The sequence below is a fragment of the Andrographis paniculata genome, unplaced genomic scaffold, assembly GCF_009805555.1.
Source record: "Andrographis paniculata isolate CXL003 unplaced genomic scaffold, ASM980555v1 Contig76END, whole genome shotgun sequence".
Classification (NCBI taxonomy): domain Eukaryota; kingdom Viridiplantae; phylum Streptophyta; class Magnoliopsida; order Lamiales; family Acanthaceae; genus Andrographis; species Andrographis paniculata.
Window position 1 is genome coordinate 2,430,658 of NW_026137613.1, and position 19,791 is coordinate 2,450,448.

The following is a 19,791-nucleotide window of genomic DNA, read 5'->3' on the forward strand; positions in this document are numbered from 1 at the left end:
ACATTCAACGTTGCTGAATTAAGTCCTTTTGATGTAGGAGATGAACAGACTATGAAAATGGGGACTCAATTTTTCAAGAAGGGGGAGATGACGAGGTCGTCAAAGGCGACGATAAACTTACACTACCACCAGGTCCGATTACTCGAAATCGTGCCAAGAAGTTTCAAACTAATGTTATGGCATTGATTCTATACTTGGAAGAGGAGAACATGCATAAAGTTGAAGCATGGAGGCCAATGGGAAGAGCGTTATCAACATTGGAGTACATCCACCCTTGAAGACCACAATTTATAACAGCCATGGGAGTTTCTACTCACATTATTACCCATGTGGGATAAGAGATGTTTCATTTTATTTAATAAAGTTGGTCCCATCAATCTAATTAATTGGACATCTCTTATTTACTTAATTAGTGGGACATAAATATTATATTTTTATCCCACATTGGTTGTAGAGTTTTTTTCCAAGCTAGCATCCCCTATAAATAAGGCACTTGGGTTCACTTGTTAGACACCTTGAAAATTATATCAATTAAAGTTTCTTTTTATTTCATTATATTGGAATTAGTGTGTGAGCGAGGGTTACCATTGCATACGCGTATCATTCTCAAATCGGGTTCTTGGGTTGATTCCTTGGGTTCGTGGCTTCCGAAACCGACCGGAGTTTCTAGCCAAATTGTTCGAGTCTCCATTGGTTTAGAGGTGTTGGTCTAGGCAACGCTTGGGTTCACATCCGATCGATTGACGAATCGGACACCGGTAATATCTTTTTTTTTTACTTAGTTTTTTATTTGAATTTAGTTTTAAGTTTCGGTTAGTATAGTTTAGTTACTTGGGCTGCATCACAATCTAGCTTTTGCTAGACTACTTGCACAAATAATTAAATTACCAACACAATTTTCAGATCACCCGATAAAGAAAATATATTTAGATAATGCTGGAGAGTATTCATCACATACATTTGATGATTATTGCATGTCAATTGGCAATACTGTGGAACATCTTGTTCCTCATGTACATACGCAAAATGGTCTGGCTGAATCCCTAATTAAAAGATTGCAATTAATTGCTAGACCATTGTTAATGAGGTCTAAACTTTCCGTATCATATTGGGGACATGCTATATTGCATGCAGTAGCTATCGTGAAAATAAGACCGACAAGTTATCGTTGTTATTCCCCTACTTAATTGGTTTCTGGAAAAGCACCAAATATATCTCACTTGCGAATTTTTGGGTGTGCTGTTTATGTACCAATTGTGCCACCTCAACGCACGAAAATGAGACCTCATAGAAGGTTAGGTATATATGTCGGGTATGAATCACCCTCGATTGCGAAATATCTTGAACCAACAACGGGTGATTTATTTACTGCAAGGTTTGTAGATTGTCATTTTGATGAATCTCATTTCCCTAATCAACTGAAAAAAGAAATTTCGTGGAAAATACCACTTGAATTTGATGCTCGAATGAAACATAGTGAACTTAAAGTTCAAAGAATTGTGCATTTGCAGAAAATTGCAAACCAATTGCGTGATGCTTTCAATGATGCTGCCAGAGTTACAAAATCATATATTGCAGCAGAAAATGCACCATCTAAAATAAATATCCTAGAAGGGAAGGTGCCGAGTGCTAATGAGCATACTGCCCGTGTAAAACGTGGTAGACCGTTGGGTTCCAAATACAAGAATCCACGAAAAAAGAAAATTATAAATACGGGTGAACAGATCAATAATGATCAGACACCTAAAAATGTCAATACAACCCCTGAAGAGGTTGATACTAAAAATTCTGATGAAAGTGATGATGAAGTTATTGAAACTTTCATTAACTATACCACCAGTAGAAAATATTGGAACAGAAAAAAAAAACAAATATTGATAATGCATTTGCATATTCTGTAGCACTCGATAAAATGAAAGATGACGAGGATTATGAACCAAAATCAGTTGATGAATGTCGGCAAAGAGATGATTGGGCAAAATGGAAAGACGCAATTAATTGTGAATTGGACTCATTGAAAAAACGGCAAGTATTCGGCCCTATAGTCCAAACACCTAAAAATGTGAAACCTGTTGGTTACAGATGGGTGTTTGTGAGAAAAAGAAATAAAATTAATGATATCACAAGATATAAAGCAAGGCTGGTAGCCCAGGATTTTTCCCAGAGACTGGGCATTGATTTTGAGGAAACATATTCGCCGGTCATGGATGGAATAACATTCAGGTATTTGGTGAGCCTGACAGTACACAATAATCTTGATATGCGATTAATGGAAGTGGTTACTGCCTATCTTTATGGCTCCTTAGACAATGACGTTTACATGAAAATCGCATAAGGGATTCACATACCTGAATCATTCAAATCAAAGCCAAAAGAATCATATTCCATCAAAATTGCAAAATTCTTTGTATGGGCTCAAGCAATCAGGCCGAATATGGTACAATCGTCTCAGTGAAAGCTTAACAAAAGAAGGTTACATAAATGACACTATCTGTCCATGTGTTTTCATAAAGAAAAATAGGTCATGATTCGTAATCATCGCTATATATGTAGATGATCTCAATTTAATGGAACTCCTGATGAAATCCAAAAAGCTGTTGAATATCTGAAAAAGGAGTTTGAGATCAAAGATTTTAGAAAAACCAAATTTTGCCTTCGTTTGCAAATTGAGCACTTGGAAAGTGGAATCTTTATCCACCAATCAAATTATACCAAAAGGGTACTAAAACAATTTCTGATGGATAAGTCACATCCGCTAAGTATCCCAATGATCATCAGGGCACTCGATCCAATAAAGGATCCATTTAGACCAAAAGAGGAAAATGAAGAAACACTTAGCCCAGAAGTGTCATATATGAGTGTTATAGGCGTATTGATGTATTTTGCTAACAACACCCGACCTGATATATCATTTGTTGTAAACTTATTGGCACGATTCAGCTAATCGCCTACTCGACGACATTGGAATGGGATTAAGCACATTTTTTGCTATCTCCAAAGAACAATTGATCTCGGGTTATTTTACTCGAAAGATTCTCGACATGAATTGATTGGATTTGCCGATGCAGGATATTTATCGAATCCTCATGAAGCCAAGTCTCAAACTGGCTATATATTTACTTGTGGCGAAACAGTGATATTTTGGAGATCGATGAAACAATTTTTAACTGTCACTTCTTCAAATCATGCTGAAATATTGGCAATACATGAAGCTAGTCGAGAATGTGTTTGGTTGACGTCAATGACTCAACATATTCTGAGAAATTGCGGGTTAATCCCTACCAATAAAATTCCCCCAACTAAAATGTATGAAGATAATGCAACTTATATAGCCCAATTGAAAGGGGGTTATATCAAAGGAGATAGAACGAAATATATTTCGCCAAAATTCTTTTTCACTATCTATAACAAAATGGTAAAATCATTGTGCAACAAATTCGATCAGATAATAATTTGGCGGATATATTAACCAAGGCATTGCCGACGGCAACATTTGAAAAATTGGTGAAGAAAATTGGGATGCGTCGGTTAAGGGATCTCAAATAATGCTCATATTAGGGGGAGCAAATTGATGCAAGAATATTGTACTCTTTTTCCTTCACTAGAATTTTTTGTCCCACAGAGTTTTTTCCTAGTAAGGTTTTAACGAAACATATTCTTCGTATAAAAGCATCCAAGGGGGAGTATTGTACACGTAGCACACACGATGTGCTACATAACTATTATGTATGCTTTCAATTATTTCGTTGCGGGGTACTTTCATATATAAAGACCGGTGGAATGAATGAAATCAAAACACATCTCATTTTTACTTTGTCTATGTTACTGCATTTCCTCCCCTCACTTTTTATAAACATCTTCACACAATAAATATTATATATATATATAATTACACACACTATCCACTCATATATATTTATATATATACAGAGTAGCTTAGATATATATATTATATCTATAGTATAATATTTTTTTCCGTATATTATTTTTTATACAATATAGTATAAAATAATGGTTAGCGGTAGAAATCATTAATATTTCTATTGGCTAATCCTATAATAATATTACAATATGTATAAGAAAAAACCTAACTAGTAAGAAAATTTAAGAATCTTATAAAAATAAACAAATACAAACCTACAAGCATAAACTGGTTGCAGGTCTGAGCTTGTTTGGCGGCTTGCGGTCGACAGTTTGAGGGCGGCGGCGGCACGCGGTCGACAGGTCGATGATGATAGCGCATGACAGGGGCTGCTTCTCGGATAAGAATGAACCGGCGATAGAAAGGAGAAGAATATCAGAGAGAAAAAATGAAAAAAAGATGAAAAAGATAGGTAAAACAAAGAAGAAGAAAAATCGAGGGAAAAGAAGAATGAGGGCCCTGGCTAGCTAGGGCTTTTTTTAATTTCATAATTTTATTTTTTATTGTAATTATAATTTTTATATATTAATTTTAATTTTAAAGTATCAATTATTTTAATTAAACTTTTATATATTAATTTAAATTTTAAAATAAATCTATTATTTTAATTATAGTTTTAAATATAGGTTTTATTCTTATTTAATATTAATCTTAAATATACTTATTATTTTAATTTAAATTTTTATATATTAATTTTAATTTTAAATACACTTATTATTTTAACTATAATTTTAAATACGCTTATTATTTTAAATTTTAATTTTAATTTTATATATACGCATTACTTGAATTTGAATTATTATATATTAATTTTAATTTTAAATACACCTATGATTTGAGTTTAAATTTTTATATTTAAATTTTAATTTTAAATACATCCATTATATATATATTTTTATTTTAAATACACCTATTATTTCCATTTTAATTTGTATATATTAATTTTAATTTTGAGTAGATCCATTATTTTAATTTTAATGTTTATATCTTAATATATAAATATTATATTATATATATATGATATTCCTTTTCTTCACTTTAGTTTGGGCATTTAGGTATTATATAATTAGTAAGTAATTAAGAAGTGTATTAGTAAAAATAATTATGATATAATAAAAATAATTATAGATTAAGATGAATAAATATTTTAATTAAAATAAAAAAATTATATAATTATGAATTTTAAAATATGATTAAAGTGTATAATTATATCTCAAAAAAAATTATGTGGAACGGACGGATATGAAAAGAGTGGACAAATTAAGCGGGACGGAGGGAATATATTATTTAAAATTATTTTAGAGTTAATTAAAATTTAAAATTAAAATTATTGTAATTGTTACGGAAAAATACCGCAACAAAAGCAAAAAGGTTAACCAACCCAAAAAAATACCTTTGTAATGAGAATATTTGGTACAATAAATAGCTTTTGAAACGAAATATTTGTAGCAGATTAGAATCTATCTGTAAATAACAATTTTTTTTAGTGAAAAAATTTGAAACAGTCCTGCTCAAAAGTCATGAAAAAATATACAGAATACCTTCATAGATTTTTCATGGTAAAATTTTATAAAGTTTACTATTCCGTCTACTGAAAATCTTCTTATTTTTATTTTTATTTTCGTCTATCTACTCGTATTTCTTATTATTATTTTTTTAATAAAGTTACATCCTGGCGTAAATACAAAAATATTTCTACTTTATCATCAAATAATTACTTTTCAATCAAAAAATAAAGACAATTATCTTTATATGCATCATTTGTACTACAATTCAGTAAAAAAATAATATACCTAAATTTGCATATAAAAAAATAAATAAATATATTATTAATGAACGGAAGGAGTATTTTTTCTGTAACAATAAATTTTATCGGTAATAATAATAATGAACCCAAAAGACATATTTAACTAAACTCAGTCAAATCAATTAATAAGATGCAATCTATTCGTATTCTTAATATACATTACAAATCGCATTATAAGGACTGATCCAATGGTGTAGAAGGTAAACTCGTATCTATAGCGTGTCAATGTTGAGTTTTCGTAAAATTTTTACTGGAGGGGATATAATTTCAATAGTCTTTTATCCATTTTACCTTTCATGTTCTTTTTATTTAGAATATATAAATGGTAAAGAACATTATTGTTAAAAAAAAGTAATAATAATAAAAGAAAATAAAGAAAGAATGTAAAAGTTTAGAATAATACTTCAAATAGAAAACAACACACTTGAGTTCAAATTAGAATACTTTTCTCAAAGATCTTGGCTTTTGTTCTATTTTCTTTACTATTTAATTCTCATGATTTTTAATAAAACAAGACACTTGAGTTCAAATTAGAATACTTTTCTCAAAGATCTTGGCTTTTGTTCTATTTTCTTTACTATTTAATTCTCATGATTTTTAATAAAAATATATTTTTTCATAAAATATTATATCAAAAATTATTTATATCCAAGAAAATATATGTATATATATATATATAAAGAAGTTCAAATTAAAAAGAACATACTAGTTACTAGAAAATTTGACGAAAAAAATAAAGTGAAAAGAAAGTTCATATTAGATTTATTTCTCACAAAATTCTATTATAGATAAGGTAAGGTTCAAGCCCGAAAACATTCCTACGAAAATGAATTCACTATTCGAGCTTTATATATCGTGTGACAGGAGAAAATTTGGGAAACGGCAGCCATTTTCTTCGAAATCGAATGAAGCCATGAATCTTGATCCTCGAACGAATTCGCTTCATTTTTTTGGTGAGGTCATATCTTCGCTTGAGGATTTTTTGTTTCGAGGCACTTATCCATTTCTTGACTTTTGTGCATCCTACATTGGAAATTTCATGTATGCTTTAAATCACGAAGGAAAAAAAATGAATATATGAGAAGAGGAAATAAAAATGTCATTGTCGCCTAACCATGTAAGCATTTATAAATTTAAGAGAATCGATTTTAGTACCTTTCATGCCTCCTCGGACCTTGTTCACCGGGGCTTCTTCTTCGATCCTTACATTTTGTAGAGGCTATAACACAAGAATCATGGGTCAATACCAAGAGTTTTTGGTCTCAAAAGCAAGTCAAGGCCGGGATTTTAATTATAACAAAAGATAATTAATATCCAAAGTTTTCTTAAGTGTAATTAGGGCTGTTATGTGAGTCAAACTACTCAAAAGCTCAGTTTGTTAAGGCTTGAACTTGGCTCGTTAAGTAAACTAATGAGTCAAGCTCGAGCTTGAAAAAAATATCAATTCAAATAGGTTAAGTAGTAAATTTATATTTTTAATATATAGTATATAAAACTATCAAGCTCGATAAAATGTATATTTATTTGCAAGTTTAAGTTTAGCTCGATGAAAACTCTAAGTCGAGTTCGAACATAAGATACTTGACTCTACTTGGCGTGAATAATAGCCCTAGGCATAATAAATACCTTTCTATTGATAGTTACAAATCGCATGCATTTTATATTCATATCATATGCGATATGTGAGTGATTTTGATTGGATTCTACCTAATTTATATGCGAATTGTTTATTTGCTGTGTGCAGAGGGCAAATATCAAATTTGGCATAATTGACAGAAAAATGGAAGAAAAATTCAGATTTGCGCAACCTAGTTAGTCATGACCATGACTAACTACACCCTCTTGATATGAGAAATTAATTAAAGGCCCAAAAGCCCATTTACAAAATAATTAGGGCAAAAATTAAATAAAAGGGGGGGAACACACGCCTATAGAAGGAGAGGACGGCTAGCGCAGAAACGCACAGGAGTAGGAGACTGGCAGATTCATAGATCGCGCATGAGCAAATCGACAGAGAAGATTTCCCCCTCCCACTATGACTTCATCTTTCTCTTTTATTCTTTGTTATTTGATTATGGAGTAGATACTTTTATGGTTTGAATGGTGATAATATTTTGGTTCTTTTGTTTTGGAGATTCTTGATTTTCTTTATAAAAGTTCTTTTTGATTATCAATATTTGTCTAATTTTGAGAATAGCGTTTGTGATTGTTAGATTGATTGAATATTTTGTTACCGATATTTAAATTAGTCTGATAATCTAAAGTCAATTCAGTTACGATATCCGTATTTGTATTCGCACTTGAATAGGTGATAACCGGGTTGAATAGTTCCTTCCCAAGGGTTAGACAATCAAATCTAATTGCTCCTCCTAGGTAGTAATTGTTTTTAATTGGGTTTTTCTAGATTACAATGCGGTTAGGCAATATTTTTATGGGCGCACCTAGGTTTATTTGCTTAATTAGGGGTAGTTAACGGTCGTACCTTAATTACCTACACTGTAGGGAAAAATTGGTTGTCAGAGCTTGTTGATAACTATAACCAATTTATTGATACTTTAATAGAATTAACTTTATTGAATTAATGATAAAACACAAGTGTCATAACTGCATCATCCCTTAAGTCAGACATCCCCTTGATAGTCAGTTCCCCCTTTATTTAATTGCTTTGTTATTTTATTTTCATTAGATAATAAAAGAAAATTTCCCCTTTGTTTACTGCATTAGAACACGAAAGAGTGAATCACACAATCCCTGTGGAGACAATCCCTTCCCATATATTACATTAAATTGTGATCATGGAGTAGGTGAAATATTTGATTGACCGCGCGACAGGTCAATTTTTGCTCGTTGCCGGGGATTTGCGCTTTGTTTTACTCTTTTGTGTTATTTTAATTTATCCTCTTGTTTATGCCCCGTTCTTCTCGTACAGGTGAACTGATATTTAATCTTGAGATCGAGAAGGTTGAGCGAAAGCTGCGAAAGGAAGCCAAACAACGAAAAGCTGCTCAGGTTGCGAAGCTGGCAGAATCTTTAAACCACCTCAAAATCTCTTGCTCTAGCGACTCTGAAAGTGATCAAGAGACTGTCATGGCTGAGGATACCCGCACTTTAAGGGAGTTGGCTGCTCCTGACTTGGCGCAGCAGCCCTTATGCATTAACTTTCCAACACTCAATAGCATTGTTGCTTTTGAACTGAAATCTGGATTAATTCATTTATTGCCTTCTTTTCATGGACTTGCAGGTGAAGAACCTCACAAATACTTGCAAGAGTGCGACGTGGTGTGCTCCAGCATGAAACCACCAGGTGTTACTGACGAACAGATCAAACTCAGAGCCTTCCCATTCTCACGCAAAGATGGTGCAAAGGATTGGCTCTACTATCTCCCACCTGGAAGCATCGACACGTGGAACGACATGAAGAAGAAATTTTTGGAGAAGTACTTTCCAGCTTCCAGAGCTGCGATCCTGAGGAAAGAGATATGTGGCATCAAGCAACAATGAGGTGAAACGCTCCATGAATATTGGGAGCGATTCAATAAGCTTATCATTAAATGTCCACAACATCAAATTCCCCCTCAATTATTGATTCAATACTTTTATGATGGTTTGGCATTGATGGACAGGAACATTATCAATGCTGCAAGTGGTGGAGCTTTAGTAAATAAGACGCCGGCACAAGCTTGGGATCTTATTGCGAGGATGGCTGAAAACACGCAGCAATTTGGTTCAAGAGATGTTGGACATATGAGCGGAAACAACAGCGACCATGCCATCCAATCGATACAACAACAATTTTCTGAGTTGACGAGCTTCGTTCGCAAGATGGTCGTGGAAAAATCCAACCCGAGTGTCCAGGTCAAGGCGTGTGGAATATGTAGCGAGTGCAGGACACTCTACAGATGCATGTCCGACCCTCCAAGAAGAATGTGCAGTGGATGTGAACACTGCAAACTACTGTATGAATAGACCTCCAATGTACAATCCATACTCCAACACCTACAATCCAGGCTGGAGAGATCATCTGAACTTGTGTTATGGATACGCACAGCAGGGTAATGCTCATCAACCATTTGGAGCTATGCAGCAGATGCAACAACCTCGTTTCTATGAGAAACAGCCGCCCCAAGCACCCACAAGCAACTCCAGTCCATCTTTATAAGACTTAGTGAAGTCTATGGCTACCAGTACCCTGCAATTCCAGCAAGAGATAAAGTCAACTGTCGACAAATTACAAGGTCAGATCAATCAAGTGTCGGAGGAGGTGAGACAGCTACGTGAAAGAGAAAAGTGGCCTGCTCAGCCTGAGCCAAATCCAGCAAATGTCAGCGCCATCACTATCTGCAATGATACGAATATTGAATGTTCTTCCCGGCCTAATCCAAAGAATACGAGTGCTATAACTCTTCGTAGCGGAAAGGAATTGGAAGGTCCACCTCCTATCTCAAAGGAACAAAATGAGGATCAGATTGAGATGGAGGTTGAAAAAGAAGCGGAACTTCACGAAAAGGTACTTCCTGACTCTGTTCCTCCTACTGAAACTAAATTAGCTCCTTTTCCTGACAGGTTGAAGAAACCACAAAAGGCGAACAAACGAAAAGAGATGATGGAAATCTTCAAGAAGGTGGAACTTAATATCCCGCTCCTGGAAGCTATCAACCAAATCTCCAAGTACGCAAAGTTTTTGAAAGAACTGTGCACCAACAAAAGAAAATTGCGAGGGGACGAGCACATTATAGCGGGTAAGAATGTTTCTGCTATTATCAAAAGAAAGGTACCACCTAAAACAGGTGATCCAAGTATGTTTTCTATCCCTTGTAAGATTGGAAAAACTGAGATAACTAAGGCTATGCTAGATCTAGGAGCTGCTATTAATGTCATGCCTCGATCAATATACGACTCTTTAAATCTAGGGCATCTAAAAGAAACAGGAATTATCATTCAACTTGCTGATCGAACCTATGCTTATCCCGATCGTATGATAGAAGATGTATTAGTTCAAGTGAATGAATTAATTTTTCCTGTTGATTTTTATATTCTTGATATGCACGATGCACATTGTTTTAATCCACCGCCTCTTTTGTTAGGAAGACCTTTTATGTGCACTGCAGGAACAAAGATAGATGTTAAAAAAGGCACACTCAGCTTGGAGTTTGATGGAGAAGAATTTTATTTCAATATTTTTAATCCCGTCAAATGTCCTGTTGAATCTGAATCGTTATATGCAATTAATGTTATTAATTCTGTGGTGCAGGAAACTTGTGAAGTTGGTAATGAGAATAAACGAAGAACTATGTTGACAAAACAGTTAGAGAAAAGACCAACTGGAGAGAGTAAGAAAAGAAAAAAGATTGTCGAAAAGTGGAGATGGATTCCCAAGGGATCACCATTGCTGGCAGCGAAAAAATGTCATAAGGAGAATCAAAATTCTAAGCCGAAGAAAAAGTGTGTGGCCAATAGACATCACTTCAAATTATACCATGAGGGACCCTCACTTGATCCTATAAAGTCGGCACCCGTTGCCGATTTCGATGTTCAGAACTGAGACGCGACGAAGTCTAGCTCAAAGACTATAAAGAAGAGCGCTTTTAGGGAGACAACCCAAAATCATTTAATTGTTTTCTTTAATTTTATTTATTTTTATTGTTTAATTGCTAATAACACTTTTGATAGTTTTGTTTTGTTTAGTCGCCGCCTCCAACCTCCGGCGCCGTCGACTTCTTCCTCCCCTGCTCAGTCATCGCCGATCACCATATCCGCTCCTCTAAAAATCACGATCAAATGAAGAGGTGTTAACAAAGCTCCCAACTACTACACCCCTTTATGGACTAGAGGGAAGTTCCTCTCTTCTTTTATTGCTTTCTTTACATTGAGGACAATGCATACTTTATGTGTGGGGAGAGTTATGCAAATTTTTGGGCAAAATTTTCATTTTTGTGCTACCTTTTATGTCTGATTTGCTGTCATTTTGCATGTTTTTTAGATTTGTCTGAAGTGAGTCAAAGGTGATTTGTGTGATATGTTAGTTTGGCATGACTAATGACATTTGATTGGTGATATATCGAGTCAAGTCGACGTTTGAACCCTGTGAGAATTTGAGCCTATGTTCCAAAAGTCACATTAGAAAATAAATTGCATATATTCAAGCTTTTGGAAATTTCTTTCATATGTGATTTGTAGTGCTCAATTAGATGACCTAGAACTTGAGTAATTATGCATGTTGAATTTGCAACTATCAAGTCTTGCGTTTTGAAAATGATAAGGGCATTAGGTAACCCATTAAGCCTTTCTTTATTACCCAGCACAATATATTCCCCTAAATAGCCCATTTGAGCCTTCTTAGCCTATTTTTCTTTTATAATAACTTGTATTTTAGCCTCATACCCTTCTTTTGATTAAGCGTTCTCCGATTTGAACCCTATGTTAGAATGAATTAATTTAAGTCCATGTTGTGATGCACTTCATTTCTTCGGCACTAGTTAGAAACGAACTTTGGATACGAATAAGGCATAGTATGAAGGAATAACTGTGGGTAGTGTAGGTATATATATATAAAGGCAAAAGCCAAAAAATAAAAATCAAAAATCAAAAATCAAAAAAAAAAACAATAAATAAAAAAAATATATAGAAAAAAAAACGAAAAAAAAAAAAGAAACAAAAAATAATACAAAAATAAATAAATAAATAATTGTCTTAATAAAGTATTTTCATTTAATTTCATTATTAAAATTTGGGTAGTGAATAGAGTAAGGATTTCATTGTTTATGCCGATTTGTTTTTCATATGCTAGCATCGTGTTCTTATTGTATTCTTTTCTGACATATTTTAGCCCTTGTATATCCTTTTTCCTACCCTGACCATAAGCCCCGTTACAACCATTGTTGAAAGTCCCTTTGATTCTTTATGCTAGATTCGAATATTTTAAGCAAGGGAGATTTGATTTTTACTCAAGCCTATAGAATAATCTTTTGTTGCACTACCTAAGTGTTGAGCCAATTATACACTTAATTCTTACAGAGAGCATGTGCGAATACACTTTATCTTGTGAGGTTGACTTGGCTTGATGTGTTAAAATTCGGATTGAATTGGTTCTGTTGGATCCTCTTGTCATATCGAGTTGCCTGCGATTTCTTTGGCTTATTTCGAATTTATGCTTGAGGGCAAGCATGATCTAGGTGTCGGGAGAATTGATAGTTAGAAATCGCATGCGTTTTATATTCATATCATATGCGATATTTGAGTGATTTTGATTGGATTCTACCTAATTTATATGCGAATTGTTTATTTGCTGTGTGCACAACCTAGTTAGTCATGACCATGACTAACTACACCCTCTTGATATGAGAAATTAATTAAAGGCCCAAAAGCCCATCTACAAAATAATTAAGGCAAAAATTAAATAAAATGGGGGGAACACACGCCTATAGGAGGAGAGGACGGCTAGGCAGAAACGCACAGGAGCAGGAGACTGGCAGATTCATAGATCGTGCATGAGCAAATCGACAGAGAAGATTTCCCCCTCCCACTATGACTTCATCTTTCTCTTTTATTCCTTGTTATTTGATTATGGAGTAGATACTTTTCTGGTTTGAAATGTGATAATGTTTTGGTTCTTTTGTTTTGGAGATTCTTGATTTTCTTTATAAAAGTTCTTTTTAATTATCAATATTTGTCTAATTCTGAGAATAGCGTTTGTGATTGTTAGATTGATTGAATATTTTGTTACCGATATTTAAATTAGTCTGATAATCTATAGTCAATTCAGGTAGGATATCCGTAATTGTATTCGCACTTGAATAGGTGATAACCGGGTTGAATAGTTCCTTCCCGGGGGTTGGACAATCAAATCTAATTGCTCCTCTTAGGTAGTAATTGTTTCTAATTGGGTTTTTATACATTACAATGCGGTTAGGCAATATTCTTATGGGCGCACCTAGGTTTATTTACTTAATTAGGGGTAGTTAACGGTCGTACCTTAATTACCTACACTGTAAAGAAAAATTAGTTGTCAGAGCTTGTTGATAAACTATAACCAATTTATTGATACTTTAATAAGAATTAACTTTATTGAATTAATGATAAAACACAAGTGTCATAACTGCATCATCCCTTAAGCCAGACATCCCCTTGATAGTCGGTTCCCCCTTTATTTAATTGCTTTGTTATTTTATTTTCATTAGATAATAAAAGAAAATTCCCCATTTGTTTACTGCATTAGAACACGAAAGAGTAAATCACACAATCCCTGTGGAGACGGTCCCTTCCCCTGTATTACATTAAATTGTGATCACGGAGTAGATGAAATATTTGATTGACCGCGCGACAGGTCATCTATCATTATGGTATAATTAAAACTTTCAAGACTAGGGTTGTATTATTTTATTTTTTATTATGTACTATTATATTTTTTTTCTTCAAAAAATATGATATTAATATATATTTTTTTATAAAAACAATCACATTAAAAAAAACTATTTTTACCTCAAAATATAAAATAATAAATGTCACTAGAGATTTATGAAACCTAAGTAGAACTAGAGAATTTGTAAAATTAGATACGATCGCTCCATTACCTGAACCAAACGTTGAAGGCGCATTCTCATCCTCCGTTGTATAAAACTTCTTGTGGTCTATATAAAGAGACTCGAATGGTTTAGCCTCAAACAATGATAGATTGCTACCAATTGACATTCTATACAATACATACCTTCACATGATGCTTCACGAATGCATTAAAATTTAGTAGGTTCCAAACCGTCTTGTCGAGTTTCTTCCCCCTCACATGTTTGGAAGTAATATCTACACTCGAATTTGGAAGGGTAAGACGAAGAATAATGCTCTAAGTTTTCTAGCAACATGGTAGAAGTTACTTATCGTGTAAATATTTTTAGAATTGATAGTTCAGATTTACAAGATTTGATATAAATGATTGTTAAAATTTTGTATCTTTACAAAATTTGAAGAAAAGCGTGATTAATTTTTATAAAATTCTTAATTATCAATTTTTTTAATTTGATTCAAATCAAATCATTTTAAAATTTTCAATTAGTTATTTTCTTCTAGTATTCAAATCTGAACTTGTCAAATTTGAAGTGAAATGAACTTAATTAAACACAAATAACGTTGTTATCTATAAATATAATATATTTTCTTTCCCAACTTCATATACATTTTTTTTTTCCGTTCATTTCATTCAAAAGTATTTATTTTCTATTAAAAATATCTTTTTTTTAGTAAAAGTAATTCATATATAAATATCAAAATATGTCTTTATTAATTTCTTTTATACTTGTAAGGACATATACATTTCTACTAATTAATCAAATACTATTATTTTTTAATCAACTACATAAAAGACATAAAAGGCCTCGCGAGCAAGCAGCTTAAGATCGACAAAAACTCATATATATGCGAGTCTATACATATGATCACAAACATATGAATGAGTAAAAGTGATCATTACCGAATGAAACGAATCCGGAATTGGTGCACAAGTCTTCGATGGGCTCTCCTCTTAGCTCCGGAGGCGGGATAGGGGACCACATGCAACGAGGAGCCCGCCGATTTGAATTTCCAGCATCCACAAGTTCCTAATGTGTGTTTAGAGCTCTGAAGATCATATATACATACGCATACACTAATTCGCAACTTATCTTAAGGTTTGAAAGTAATAATAATACTTAGGGGCGTATTTAGCTTGTATCTGTATTTATGTTTGAACAGTGATTTAATCTATTTTATAAGAATAAACAATATATTTTTATAAAAAATCATAAAAATTGCATAGTACAAAAATTTGAACAAAATCTGTAAGAGATCAGAGCCTTAGATTTACTTGAAAAAATGTTGTAGCAATAACTACATCTTCGTCTTCCTTGAAGCGCATGGGGAAAATTGCAGTCATTTTTTCTGCCTGCCAACATTCGAATAATTATATCAAGTCTTTGAAATAATTTTCCGAGCATATATATTGATACCCTTTTATTTCCTATTTCTCATTTTCATATATTTTTTTTCCCAAAAAACCATCACACCACAACATTAATTTTTCATACAAAACATGGCATTAACTATTATTTTTCATCTCTTTGTTATTTTTTTTTTTTAAATGAAAATACAAAAGAACACACTTGTTACCTGTTTGATGAGAAAGAATGGTTCCTTTGGATGATAGGTGAGTTTTATGGGTTTGTACAAAGCTATTTCCTGATAGATTTCGATGTTCTTCAGGACTTGTTTCAGCTGAGAGCTGAGTATTAGAGCTTGGACTGATGATATATTTGCGATGATTTTTGTCGACACTACAATATAAATATATATGAAAATTAATTAAGGATACATTTGGTTACAGGTTGAAATATCGGTTGATACTGTACTCTTAATTTTTTTTATTACAACTATTTTTCTAGAAGTTTGACCAACTTGTAATATCGTATTTAATATATCTGCTAAATACTTAGTTATATTTATAGACATTTAAAGAACTCTATTTTTTATAAAATAATTTGTGTTCATTATGGTAAATACAGAACATGTATAGTATTTTCTTTTTTATTCGGTTGTGTTATACTATAAAATTATATTTTTTACAAATTAAAACTTATATTCAAAATATACTAATTAAATTAAAGTATAATTTTGTATACATTCGAAATCTATTTTTAATATATTGCCTACTGCATATTCTAACTCTCTCTATCAGGCCGGCCCTAAGCATGGGCTACCTTGATCCACGCCCAGGCTCCAAATTTTTAGGCCAAGGGCCTATTTTTATAAAAAAAAAAATACTTCATTCGTTTCAAAACGGTAGGAACATTTGAAATGGATATGAGAATTAAGAAAAAATAATATTATATTGATAGTCGATATAAAAATATTTTTAAATACTAAAATACCCTTATCTTATGTAATTATTGTGAAAAAAATAGGGATAGTTTTGTAAAAAAAAATAAAAAAATAGAGAGTTAGCTATCAAAAATAGAAATGAGACGATTGTTTTGAAACGGACGAAAATGACAAAATGTGACCATTGTTTTGGGACAGAGGGACTATATATTTATATATAATAATATTTATAAATATATGTATAATATAAAAATTTATATTAATTTTTTTATTTGTATTTAAATTTAGATTTTTTATTTAAATATATTTTAATGTGATATTTTATAAAAAAAATAATAATAATAATAATAATACCTCCGTCCGATTCTAAGGATTCTATTTACTTTTTATATGTTGATTTTTTAATATTAATTATTATACGAAAATACAGTACAAATCAAGGAAAATGGCAAAAATACTCTATTAGTGTTATAATACTGTTACAAAGACATTTGTGCAAAAGAATAATATTAAGTACAATAGCGCAAAAGATAAATGAGACCGGGTCTGTTTGGTTTGAGGGTTTAGGAGGGAAGGGGAGGGAATTATAAAAAAATTTTTGTTTAGTTCAAATTTTTCTTCTAATTTTTTTTTTCTCTCCAATTTGGGGGAATATGAAGGAGAGGGATTTTATCAAAAAAACTCTTTTATCTAATTACCTATTATACCCTTTACATATTTTATTAGAAATTTTCTAACATTTTTCAAAAATAGTATTTTCTGTCACCTTGCTTTCCTTTCCTTCCATATCAACCAAACACCCTATTACAATTTTAACATTCTTTTCCTTCTCTTCGCCTCACCTCCCTTCTATTAAAATCGTTCCCCTCCCCTTCTCTCATTTGAACCAACCAGACCCTTAAAGCCAAATGGAGAGAATATATTTCATTGTAAATAGAATCAAATGATTAAAAAAATTTAAAACAATAAAATAAATAATTTAAAAATATTAATTTTATATATAAAAAAAATTAACAAGGGTCCATTTTATTTTTTTGCCCAAGCTCTTAAAAATTCAGGAACGGCCTTGTCTCTATCTTAAATAAAAATATATCATCCAAAAACTTTGATTATGGAAAAAGAATTGGCTCTTAGATGTATTGATTTTTCATGTCTCTATCTTAAATAAATATATAACATCCAAAAACTTTGATTATGGAAAAGAATTGGCTCTTAGATGTATTGATTTTTCATATGTGGTATGGGAAATTGTATTGATAACATAAAAAATTATATTTTTGTTGAATTATTGATTTTTTATGAGTAAATAAAATATATATATAATATATATTTTGTTAATGTATGTATATTAATATATTTTTAATAATATTTATGAGGAATTGTTTCGTTGAAAAATATTATGTGAACAACCCAACATTAATACAATTTCATTTTATTATGTTGTAAGATTTCATAATAAGAAAGATAATAATTATATTGAATACTTTAACTTTAGGTAATGATGTTTTGTGTAAATTCTACGGACTGAATAAAAAGAAAATATATATATATAAATTATAGCCGGAAAAAATAAGTACGGTCCAAAAATCTAATTTAATAAATCAGAAAAAATTTAAGGCTAGGTCATCTTGGAATGGTTGAAAATTTGGATGCGTGAGTCTGTGGATCGGACTGTGTTTTGGATTGTGTTTGGCCTGGCATAATTTATCAAATAATATTTTAATTTAAATATTTTTTATAAATAAAATAAAAAATTAATCATATATTAAATTTTAAATAGTTTTAGTATCTATAAAAATATTATTTTTATCATAATTTTATTTAATTAAATTAATATAGTTTATTTTTAATAAAATATATATATATATGCAAAATACATTTAAAATTCGGGCTGGCCCGTCCAACACAATTTGAACTGGGCCTAGGCTTCCATGCCCAATTTTAAATCAAGCTAGACGGAATAAAAACGAGCCGGCAAGCCTAGTATGAAAAATCGAACGGTTCGAAATTGCCACTTCTAATAAAATAAAATAAAATGATACTATCACACTTATTTATAAAAATTAAAACTAAGTAAGTTCACACGATAATATTCTCTTTTTCAATAAAATTTATTTATAAAATTAAAATAAAAAATATTCAACTACAAGAATAATATACCAACCTTTACCATGTGGAATTCTCTCTAAGTTTAGCTTCAAAGTCAATTGATAACCTTCGTTTGGAGGCTCAACAATCTCGACAACATCGCGGAAAATTCCTTCGACAATTTCTATAGTGTGTCGCGAAAATTTTGAGGATGCGAGAGGGAGCCCGCGCGACACAACCGGCGTTGATATTGATAAATAAGTGCATCCCGGATCCGACGCCAAACACTAACATAACACATTCAATATATAAGCGCATTAAATAGTCGTCGTCGTGCTAGTTTCTTTTTGTAAATATTTACTTACAAGAATAAATAAATAAGACTTTGTTTATTTAGAAATATTCTTTTTGTTAATCCTTTTTAACTATTGCGATATTTTGTAAAATTATAATATATATATTTTTATTTAATTACTGTTCATATCAAAATACAAAATCAAACTTCGAGTAAACAAACTCGAAGCTTAATTACCTGAACATGGTAATGTACGGATCCGAATTCATGTATGTGATGATCGATTTGCTGCGGCCTCTCGGCTCTATCGCCACATATAACCAAAATTGTTTGTACATTATTCGTACATCGAATTTGCCAAGATCGTTACATTTCATGAACACAAAATTATGATTAATAATCGTAATAATAATGAAAAATAAAATAAAATAAAATAAAATAAAATAAAAAAATAAAAAATTGAACCTGACCTGTGTATTTTGAGAAGAAGTTCCTTCAAGGCAGGTGAAACTCTTTGAAAGCAATATGCCATTATTTGGTGATGGAATTGAGATTTCTTACAATAATATAAGGCAAGTTTGATGAGTACAATGCAAGTTCGTTTTTGCAATCATTGTTACAAACATTACAAGCAATACATATATGTATATATATATATATGATAAATTATCCTCTTATGTCCCTTATTTATATATTTATTTTACTTCGTCCCCGTCATATAATTTGGCCACAATTTTTATTTCTTTTTTTTCTTACAAAAAATTATTATTATACATTTTAATTGCATTTTAAAATTTATAATAGATAATCTTTTTAATTTTAATTAATTATTTTAAT

At 31.6% G+C, this 19,791-nt stretch overlaps 1 protein-coding gene and 1 non-coding gene across 5 annotated transcripts; both read right to left on the reverse strand.

Annotated features, from left to right (window-relative positions):
- Positions 1-6,465: 6,465 nt before the first annotated feature.
- Positions 6,466-19,497, reverse strand: LOC127266441 (actin-related protein 2/3 complex subunit 2B). Of its 4 annotated transcripts, none has more exons than XM_051296690.1 (10): positions 19,425-19,497; positions 19,192-19,258; positions 18,742-18,946; positions 15,864-16,027; positions 15,562-15,639; positions 15,190-15,316; positions 14,434-14,525; positions 14,300-14,356; positions 6,885-6,948; positions 6,466-6,752 (listed from the first exon to the last, which is right to left on the reverse strand). In XM_051296690.1, the coding sequence occupies exons 1-10, from the start codon at positions 19,484-19,486 to the stop codon at positions 6,565-6,567; spliced, it is 1,104 nt and encodes a 367-aa protein (XP_051152647.1). In that variant the 5' UTR covers positions 19,487-19,497; the 3' UTR covers positions 6,466-6,564. The 4 variants fall into 4 exon arrangements, with proteins under 4 accessions (XP_051152647.1, XP_051152646.1, XP_051152648.1 ...); XM_051296689.1 differs by having other exon boundaries at positions 6,467-6,752; positions 18,736-18,946; XM_051296691.1 differs by lacking the exon at positions 15,562-15,639 and having other exon boundaries at positions 6,467-6,752; positions 18,736-18,946.
- On the reverse strand, positions 9,192-9,298 carry LOC127266655 (small nucleolar RNA R71). Its single transcript, XR_007842189.1, has one exon. It is a non-coding gene; the product is annotated as a small nucleolar RNA R71 (small nucleolar RNA).
- Positions 19,498-19,791: the final 294 nt, after the last annotated feature.